The sequence below is a fragment of the Podarcis tiliguerta genome (assembly GCF_965153285.1).
Source record: "Podarcis tiliguerta genome assembly, chromosome: 6".
In the NCBI taxonomy this organism is placed as follows: Eukaryota; Metazoa; Chordata; class Lepidosauria; order Squamata; family Lacertidae; genus Podarcis; species Podarcis tiliguerta.
Genome location: NC_139539.1, coordinates 49203639 through 49213266, shown reverse-complemented (window position 1 = coordinate 49213266; position 9628 = coordinate 49203639). Strand labels below are relative to the sequence as shown.

General features: G+C 44.1%; 1 protein-coding gene across 5 annotated transcripts in view; it reads right to left on the bottom strand.

The window, feature by feature from the left end:
* The window catches only part of IPO13 (importin 13), a 40087-nt gene that overhangs the window by 5520 nt on the left and 24939 nt on the right, over positions 1-9628 (bottom strand). For 4 of the 5 annotated variants that reach the window (XM_083446060.1, XM_083446062.1, XM_083446061.1 and 1 more), the window contains 10 exons: positions 9363-9483; positions 7435-7582; positions 6567-6748; positions 5559-5585; positions 4856-4990; positions 4354-4497; positions 3736-3816; positions 3225-3362; positions 2745-2841; positions 1198-1250 (listed from right to left, as the gene is read on the bottom strand). In XM_083446060.1, the coding sequence (XP_083302186.1) occupies positions 1198-1250; positions 2745-2841; positions 3225-3362; positions 3736-3816; positions 4354-4497; positions 4856-4990; positions 5559-5585; positions 6567-6748; positions 7435-7582; positions 9363-9483 (1126 nt within the window). Of the gene's footprint in view, positions 1-1197; positions 1251-2744; positions 2842-3224; positions 3363-3735; positions 3817-4349; positions 4498-4855; positions 4991-5558; positions 5586-6566; positions 6749-7434; positions 7583-9362; positions 9484-9628 lie in introns of all 5 variants that reach the window. The other variant, XM_083446058.1, reaches the window with a different exon arrangement.

Sequence of the window (9628 nt, the reverse complement as noted above, 5' to 3'; positions counted from 1 at the left end):
ATATAATTATAACTGATTTCAGTATTTGATATTTAACTGTACATTGATAGCTGACATCCCCTTAACATGATGACAAAACAAGAATAAGAACTCTAAAGGGTGGCATTTTAATCTTGCGATTTGTTGTTGTAAAATTTCAGAATTTTCTGGAAGTTCGTTACTTTGTTACTGAAGAGAAGTGCGAGATTTACAGTAACGTATTAGCTGATGGTCAGGGGTCCCTTTTAGCAACATTGCCTCCCATATTTGCATCTGTATTAACTGCCACAAGGGGGAGCTAAGCACTCAGACACTTCCCCCATCACAGTATACAGAAACCCCATTAGGCAACAATAAACCAGAGCCAACGAGAGAGCATCTTATTACAGTCAGGAGATCAATATATAAAATCCCACCCCATTCTACTCCATCAGTTCTTAGTGCTGCAGCTTATTTTCAGTCTAGGGATTGCTCATTCAAATCCACTTGCTGGGGGTGCTTTATCCTTCACTTACTCGAGGGAATGATACCCACCAGCCCCTGTTTGTATTCCACCACCACTGCTTTGCCCTGCCCTGTGCATGATGTCATTACAGCATTAGAGACAGAGCTCTATGGAAGATGCACAATCTGGGGGGGGGACGGGACAAAACACCAGACACAGGAAGCCTTGGCAGAAATGCTGGAGTGCAGAAGGGTTTTGGGGTCAAACACGGGAGTTAAGGCTCATCTGCTATCCTTGCCCATTAGATCAGCTGCCCCTCCCAGATCCACCAAGTTACTGAATACATCACTCCTACCTAATAAACAGAAACTATGGACTTGCCAGCATTTGTAAAGAAGTCAGAGTCACTTCAGAAAAGCACACAGATCTATACCAGGACTGGAATGCTGCTGCCAGAGCTCTTGAACTACATTTACCATTTTTCAGCAGCCCCCTCCTGGGCAAGGCCACACCACATGACCTGAAAACAAACCCAACCTACAAGCCTTGTTGCATCACTAGGTATTGCCCCTTGGGGAATGGAAAGGGCAAACTCACACCTATGAAAAAGGAGAATGTTTTGTTTTCAACTTCCACGGAAACAGATGGAGAAACTCGATATTCAACTAAAAGGAAAAAACGTTGTCAACAGAAAGCTAAAAATAGGTTTAAATTGAATTAAAAAAGAGAAAGAGAGAGAACAGAAAGTGAATGAATAAGAAACTAAAACACACCTGTGCCAGGAGTTGCATAAATGAATCAACAATATCAGGATGATCCCTGGGCCCTAAAAATATAATAAAGATGTAACTGAAGAGAAAAATCATACAAACAGCAACTCAACATCATATAGTTATGTGATACAGAAAGAATTTACAAGTGAAAACAGGAGTAAGGGAAGGAAGGGGAGGGTGCAAGGGGGTGGGTTGAGGAGGGCAGGCACATGAGCAGCTTGAAGCAAGTTAAAGAAACAAAACATACAAAAATCATGGAGCTTGGAAACCCAAGAACAGAAAGAAAGTGCAAAGGAATAGGCCTGTGCCCAGAGTCCCCTGCCAAGCACCAAGGATAGGAAGGGGAGAGCTCATTGCACCCTAGCAAGGGAAGAGAGAAGCAGGAGCTAACTGGACACCAGCTTCATGTGGAGAACGAGCACATTTGAACTGGATACATGTTATCATGATTTACTTGGTCCTGAAAGACAACTCCAGAGTCAAACAACAAATCCAGTATTGACATGGAGTAGGCACAAAGTATTGGAAATCCACTAGAGTGCCGGATGGACAGTCCCAACACAGTATTTTCCTAACACCCCATGTCCACATGCCTGCCTAGTTGGGAAGAACCCAACTTTCTGGCATTTTCTGCAGGGAAAGGCCAGTGTGGTTGCTGGTAAGCATACTTCCATTCCACAAAACAGAAAGCCTTGTGGCATTATAAATTTAGCAAATTTATTATCACATAAGCTTTCCTGGATCTGAGAATTCTCTTCCTCCATGTTGGCTATGCCTGACCCAGTCAGGCAGTAACAGGGCATCACTCCAAGTACCAGTTGCTCCCCATCAATTCTGAGTTCAAACAAGAACCTGGAGAAGGAAGCAGATACCCCACCAACCATGCTGACTGGATCTGTACATGTATTCCAAGCTTTTCATCTCAGCTGGGGTCAACATGGAGTCAATATGGCAGTTCCATGCAAAGGCAAGTCCAAACACTTGCTGGGAATTTCACAAAGCTGTAAAAGGAATCCTTTGAGCTGGAGAACCAGGGAGATAGGATACAGAGTCCACATGACAAATGTTTTATTTAGGCCACAGGAAAAAAACAACCCTGATGAATATGGTCGACTCCATAAAGAGCCATGATGGGGTTAACTGAAAGACATTACAACACACTCCTGAGTGATTCTTGCTTTCTACTCAGAGCCGATTGCTCGCTTCATCTTCCTCTTGGGGCCCTAACCCAGGAATCTGACACGGGGAGGGCACATTTCCAGTCATGAAGGACAGGAGAAGAGGGGGAAATGGCAGCACTACTGTCCACTCAGGCACTGATACCTGAGGAGAAGCATGCCAGAGAGTCCACCTCAGCAAGAGTTTTTCATCTTCATCTGTACCAGCTAAAAGCTTTTGGAACTGAACGAGCACAGCCATGACCTGAGGAAGGTGTTCCCTCCCCCCACCTGCACACACCTTATAGTCGAGTCTGAACAGCTGAAACCAGGAACAGCAGTTTTCAACGTGGCAGCCTCACAAGACTGAAGGTGCCCAAGCACACGTACCTTGCTGAAACAGTGTTAGCGTAACTGATGTGACGAGCAGAAAGAGCGCCTTGATAGGTGGGAAATGGGCAGGCTCATGGGCAAAGATGTGAACCAGCTGGGGATATAAAATACAAAGGAGACTGAAGCCAGAGCAGTCTGGTTTGACCCATTCCATTCCACCCCATATTTGTAGCCCCTAGCTATCCCCCGTGTAAGTCTAGCTGCCTGTTCTTTGCCTAAAAACATCAACAAGACCCTTGCTGCTAACACAGCAAAGGAGACAGAGATCAGCTAGTATAGGAACACTACAGTAGCTTCTCAGATATGTGCATACACAATTCGTGTGTATGGGAGAAAACACATTCTGAGCAATATCTGTGCTTGAACAAAACAAAGGAGACAAGCTAAAGATACTAAGTGGGTAGGAATTAATCTGTTGAGTAATCAGCCTCCATTGTAAACTTAGTAGCTTCCAGGAATTCTAGTACTTAGACTTACCTGTCGAGTGAGATCAATGGCAGATGCCTGTGGAATGGTGCTATACATCTGGCCCAGCATCTCACACAGTTGAGGCACCATGGGTGCAAAGTCATCCAGGAGGGTCTTCACAGACTTTTCAAAAATGGAGCACACAGACTGTGGGAAGAGGAAGGGCTGCGTCAAGGGAGGACTGGTTAAATAACTTGTTCCTTAGCTAAATATCTATTGAGTCTGTACTTCACCTTTCCTCAAAGAAGCCTGAGGTGCCATATATAGTTTCCCCCACCCACCTCCAATTCAGTTCAGTGAGGTAAGTTTGGCGTGGTCGGCCAAACTCCTAAGCCTAAAAGTAGAATACCAAATTGAACAGAATGTGGGAATCAACTGAAAAGAGAGACTTATCCAACATCACAAACATACATTCTTCAAGTTCTGCCAACAACCACCAGTGCCAACCTGGGAATCTCCTATCTAACTATAGCTATGTGGGCAAAGTGTTGCTTGTTATTTAACCTAGAAGATGCATTACCTCCACAACCTGGGCATCATTCAGCCACTTGCTGAGCACTTTCTGGATAAGCTGGAAGACTTGCTGCAGCACCATCACTACCTAGAGGAAGAAGATAGAAGATAATTATGAAACTGGCTTGGTCTACTACAGTTTGAGGAGGAGGAGACAGCTCACAACCATTCAGATCCAGGGATGAAAAGATGGTATTAGAGGCCTCTCTAGAGATTGCTCCACAACTCATATTATGCCAGAGTAGTTTTCAAAAGTCTCACAATACCAGATGTGCAGCTGCCCTCACTTCTTTTGAAAAGCGAACACAAAGAAAATATACACAATTGAAGGGACATTCTGAACTCTCTCCTGATCACTCAGTAGTCACGTCAAAAAGCTCATAATCTGCGGTGATGAAGTGGCTAATCTACACGGGCTCATTCCAATAGTTAAAGTAACACACACACAGTGCTATGTTGTACACCAGCTATTTTCACAACCCTTCAACCATTCTATGCTACTGCCCTTCAAAAGTTAGAAGAAGCTGCCTACAGTTACATGGCAGGGAAGAGGCACAGCCAAATAAACATGGAGTTGTATGCCCTAATGTATAAAAAGAACTACTCAGACACATGTAACACCCACCGGATTGGGGCCCTGAGGCACCGGCAGCTTCTTGACCTCTGAGCTCTCATGATCATCATCATGATGACTGATGTCCAATGTGGTGAAGAGGTTGGAGAGCAAGCCCAGGATGTGGATGATGGCCAGCTTGTTGGAGGGGTTTGGCTGCAAGGCAAGGCCAACTATAGCAGTTACAGTAGACCCAGGATATGGGCCACTCACATCAGATGTCCCAGATTGGCAGCAAGAATGGACAGCACAACTGTGAAGCATAGTCTAGTGATTGATTCCCACCCCCCACCCCCAGCCAATTCTCACCCATAATGGAAAACAGGGCAGGGGGAAGGAATTTAAAAACCAGAGGACAGAGATAAGAAATGAGAGGCTTGCAAGACCAGGGAGGTATGGTTAAAACAAGGCACAACTTGCAAGAAGAAGAGTAGAGTTTTACACACAACAGGCTCTATTCTTTCTTAAAAGAAGGTTGGCAAACAGCCACCACCAAGCAAGTGAAGTAGCTCACCGTTTCATCAGCCAGCTTCTCCAGCTGCTGGATGTAAGGAGTAATCAGTGAGTGCAGATTCTTCAAAATCTCCTCCACTTGGAGGGCAGAGAGCAAGAAGCCCAGAGCTTGCATCAGCCACATGCACTGACTTGTCTGGGGGCAGAACAAGATGGACAACATTCTTAGTTTCTCCTATTATCCTCAGAAAGTCATGCTACACTACATCTCAGTTGGAGTTTATTCTCCCTCTATTCTTCGTCAACTCTAATGCTTAAGTCTTAGCTATGCCTTCTGGAAGTCTCAACACAGAAACCTGTGTTTAGTGCCAGAACTTAGCACCAAAATAGCCATTGTCAGAGCCCTGAGTCACAGATAAACACAAATAAGACTCTTTCATGCAGCTTTGGAATGCCTGGAAACATAATGGATGTCTATCTAAACTAGGAAAGAAAAATGTGTGACTCTACAGATGCTTTTGGATTCCAACTCCCAACAGTTCTTGCCTGCAAAGCCAATGGCCAGCAACTTCTGGAGGGTCACACATTCCCCACCCCTGATCAAAACTCTGTTTGGGAGACATGCACCCAATTTCACCAATTCCTCTAATCCTCCTCTCATTGACTGGAATGCTCAATACTTCAGAAATAATAACTTGATAGGTAATCATATATTCTGTACTCTCTTTGACCCTCTGCACCAGGGAGGAGTATAAGTATCTTACCTTGTGAATCTGCTTCATTAGCACATCCTATAGAAGGAAAGATGTGAGAAAGTGAGTACTCGCCCCACAGCAGAAACATTTAACAATGCTCCAACCACAATATCAACTGACAACTCTGGGAGACAAACACTGATCTGGAGCATGGGCGCTATGAAATTTCAAGGAAAAGTGGATAAGCAAGAGAAGGCTAACTCCCTTCTGATTAACTTAAGCTTGGCCCCTTCCATACATGCTTTTAAGAGGGCCTTGAAAAGCTCTCTACTGCTTTTCCTGAAGAGTGTTAAAGACTTGTATGATTCAGAGCAGCTTTCTCATAGTAGTTGTACACCTGTACCTATTGTACCTATTGTTATCTTGCATCAATCTTTTTACATACCGGTGAGGGCTTGATCTTAAAATGCAGCTTATAAATATCTGAATAAATAATCAATAAGCACCCTCTCCCTCCTACAGTGAAAGCCAACCCTTCTCAAGGATGCTTCATAATGGTTAAGTAGTCATCAGTGATTCATTATAGGCAGCGGTTTCATATAGCTTGTCTCCCAAGCTCCATAATGTCAGCAACAAGGGTCAACAGTTCTGTTTCCTCCACACACCCTGCAAGCACAATTTTTCCTCTTCTAGCAGGAAATGTAAAGGGTAAACCAAAGACAGCATTTAGTTAAGCAGAAGGCTGAGCTGAATCTTGACCAAATTTCCACTGCAGAAGTAGCTCAAAGTCAACCCACCCTGCCAGCTGCCAAAACAAATGTACACATACCTTCAAACTGTTAAGATTCAAGTTATTTTAACTTATACATGCAGTCAGAATTCCCATTCTGACAATGTGCAATAAATATTTACCCCACTAAATCTCACATACACACGCAGATATCCTCCTCAGAATGTTCCTACTGCTTTAAGCCCTGTTGAATGATCTCTCCTTTACATACAGCTCAAAACTAGTCTGTCACTTAAACTTCCATTGTCTCATAAAACCATGTATCCTTAGACCATTATTTCAGTTACCTGAGAGACAGCAACTATGTTGGCAGCATAGGGAGGCAAGTCATACTTGCATTCACGGCAGATTTTCTTAAGGGTTGAGACACTAGAGATGGACAACTCAGGATTGCCCAGAGCCTGTAGCACCAGGGGTAAGACATTGTTGATCATGACAGGGTGGTCAGCCAGCCACTCTGAAAGTGCTCCTAGAAAGATAGAAAATGCAGAGCCAGGAGCTGCTCTGTTTAATGTGCCAAATGCTATCAGTACAGCCCACAAAAAGCAAAGAAGCACCCATCAGTATTTAGTTATTTAAAAGCATTACTAAACCACTTCATTAAAGGTCTAAGCAACGTACAAAAATACAGCAATAAACAGGATCATAAAAACAGCTAGTGCAGTTCCCTCAGCACAGGTGCACTATGTGCACGTCAAGGTGCTCCATTCAAAAAACTGGCTGTAACATTCTCCACCAGCTATAGCTTCCAAACCATCTCAAGGAAGCCCCACATGGACTACGGTAATGCACACCAATTTCAGGCATTAGGAATCTTTTCATTCCAAGGGCCACATTTCCTCACTGCCAACCTTCAGGGAGCTACATGCTGGGGAGGGGGAGTAAAAAAATAAATTGCCCCATTCTGTTTTGGCCACACTCAAAGCTGGCACACATATACACATAGCAGAGACAATACAAGGCTTTTTGCAGCCTAATTGTAGCACAGGCTTGGGCAAGGAGAGGGTACTGTGGACTGGATGAAGAGGCCCTACAGGCCACATCCAGCCTATGGACTGCTGGTTCCATAGTGTTGTAAAACCTCAACAGCCTGAGGTTCTTTGGGTTAACCTTCCCTTTTAGCACCCATTCCCTCCCCATACCCAGTCTTCTTACCAATAGTGAACATAACCGTATCTGCAAGCTGCACATTGCTGATGCTGATGTGAGGAATGAGCCCAATGAGGCCAGGCACTACATCCGAGTAGTTTACATCTATTGTTTCTGCGATGGACTGGAACCCATAAAGCAAAGCTTCTGTGTGCTGCCAGAGAAAAAAGATTTCATTCTTGAGCCCAGGCCGAACTCTAATGCCCCACATAGATATTTTAATTTTTATTTATTTATTAAATGTATATACCTCCCTTCATCCGATTTGCAACATGGACTGCATGTTGGTGCTGAATTTTACAAAGGGTGGTTCAAACACCACTACCCAAATGAACAGTGATATATAAATATTTTAAATTTATTTAATCAAACTTGAAGGTAATGAAGGCAGAGACACAGTATGTTGAAAAAGTCCCCAACCTAGATTTCATTTTTACAAAAAACATGCAGGGCTAACTTCCATAAAAAGTTATGATGAGTTGTTGATCCTTTACACTTAGTAGCACAATAATAATTATTTCACCAGTAAGCTTACTGCAGGGGCATCGTATCTAGTGAGTCAAATTATTCAGGTCAAGGAACCCCTTTCCCCAGCAACATAAAGCACCTGCTATCCTTCAGTGCAACCCCAACTAGACATCCTGAAACCGCTGGGCTATATAACACACAGGGCTCACCCACACTTCCACTTGTCCCATACCTTGAAAGCATGGGTCCAAGAGGTTTTCCACTTGTCCTATTTGTCTCACCACTTTCCATGAGAACAAACACCAGTCTGCAGAAAAATCGATTGGCGTTTGCTCTGATTCAGCAGTAAAAAGTGGGTTTCCTGGGGAGAAAGGGGCGGGGCAAGTGCAAGTGTGGATGAGCTCATTGTGTAGTCTCTCCCCTTCCTGCACCCGCAAGAGGAGGCAGGATACACCTACATCCATGCTCCCTCTCACCAAGGGCTATTCTAGCAAGATATGGACTGCTGAGGCTGCATACTTAGTATGCTGGAGTGCTGGTATGTTTGCTACTGTCTTAAGTCTTCCAGGTGCGTGGACTGTAAATCATGGCTAGGCTGGGTTTTTGCTTGGCTGTCACATTGATGAACGAGGAGCTCCTGCGGTCACTGGTCCTTGACGCCCATCACTGTTTGCTGTGCCAGTAACACACTGTCAACATGCCAAGGTGAACAGATACATTCTGATTAGCTGCCACACAGAGACCTCTAGCCTGGCATTACCACCCATCATGGCACAGGAGACATATCAAAGAATCTTTCAGCATCTTTCAGCAAACTGTAAAGGCATATTTTCTTTGTAACACTGGAGGTAGTGGGACAACTACACTCCTCAGTTTTCCCAGTACAGAAACCTAACTTGTAGACTAGTGATAAAAACATGTGGTAACACAAACCCTATGATAAGGGAAATAGATGTAATTGAGCATGCATTTGTTGAGTCCGCAATCCTGCTGTCAGGTATCTTGCATAATTTGGTTGCTGCCACACAGTGATGGGAGGTGTGCCAGAATGATTGCAAAAACCACCAGCAGTGTCTTACACTAGGAGAGAAATCAGCAAGCTGGAAGTTGGGACATCGAAGCAATCCTTCAGTCCCAATTTTATAAACCACCAACTCAGCCGTACACTACAAGGAAGAGGTTTACACATTTCAGACCCATTCAACACTTCTAACAACTTTTTGGAGCTTTGTGACTTTGCATTGCCCTTCCACACATGCTGCTCTGAGATTTAACAGATGGTTCTTCTAACCAAGACACTCTGCACCTTCACTTTACCTTAGCACCTCTCTTCCACAATGCTCTCTCCCCAGGTCTAACCAGGACTAGTACCATCCTTTCTTAAAAATCTGCAGCATATTCAGCCTCTGTGCTTGCTGCATTCCTCTAGCTTGGTGTTCCATTTTAGGGTGGAGCTCTCCACTCACCTGCCATGAGGATGGCTGCTCTGTGTTGGTCAAGAGGCGACCTAGTTTGTCATATAAGCTGCTCAGCAGCTCTGCTCCAAGCATTTCATACACATACATCAAGGTGTCAGAGATGTCCACTCTGAGGAAATGAGCAAATGAGTAATAGAAAAAAAAGAGTTACAAAACACTCCCACATTACCAAATAGCAGCTAGATAGAAAATGCTGAAACAGTTATAGCCCACAGCCAAATCAGGGCAAGTTCAATGTTTACTCCCATTAATGA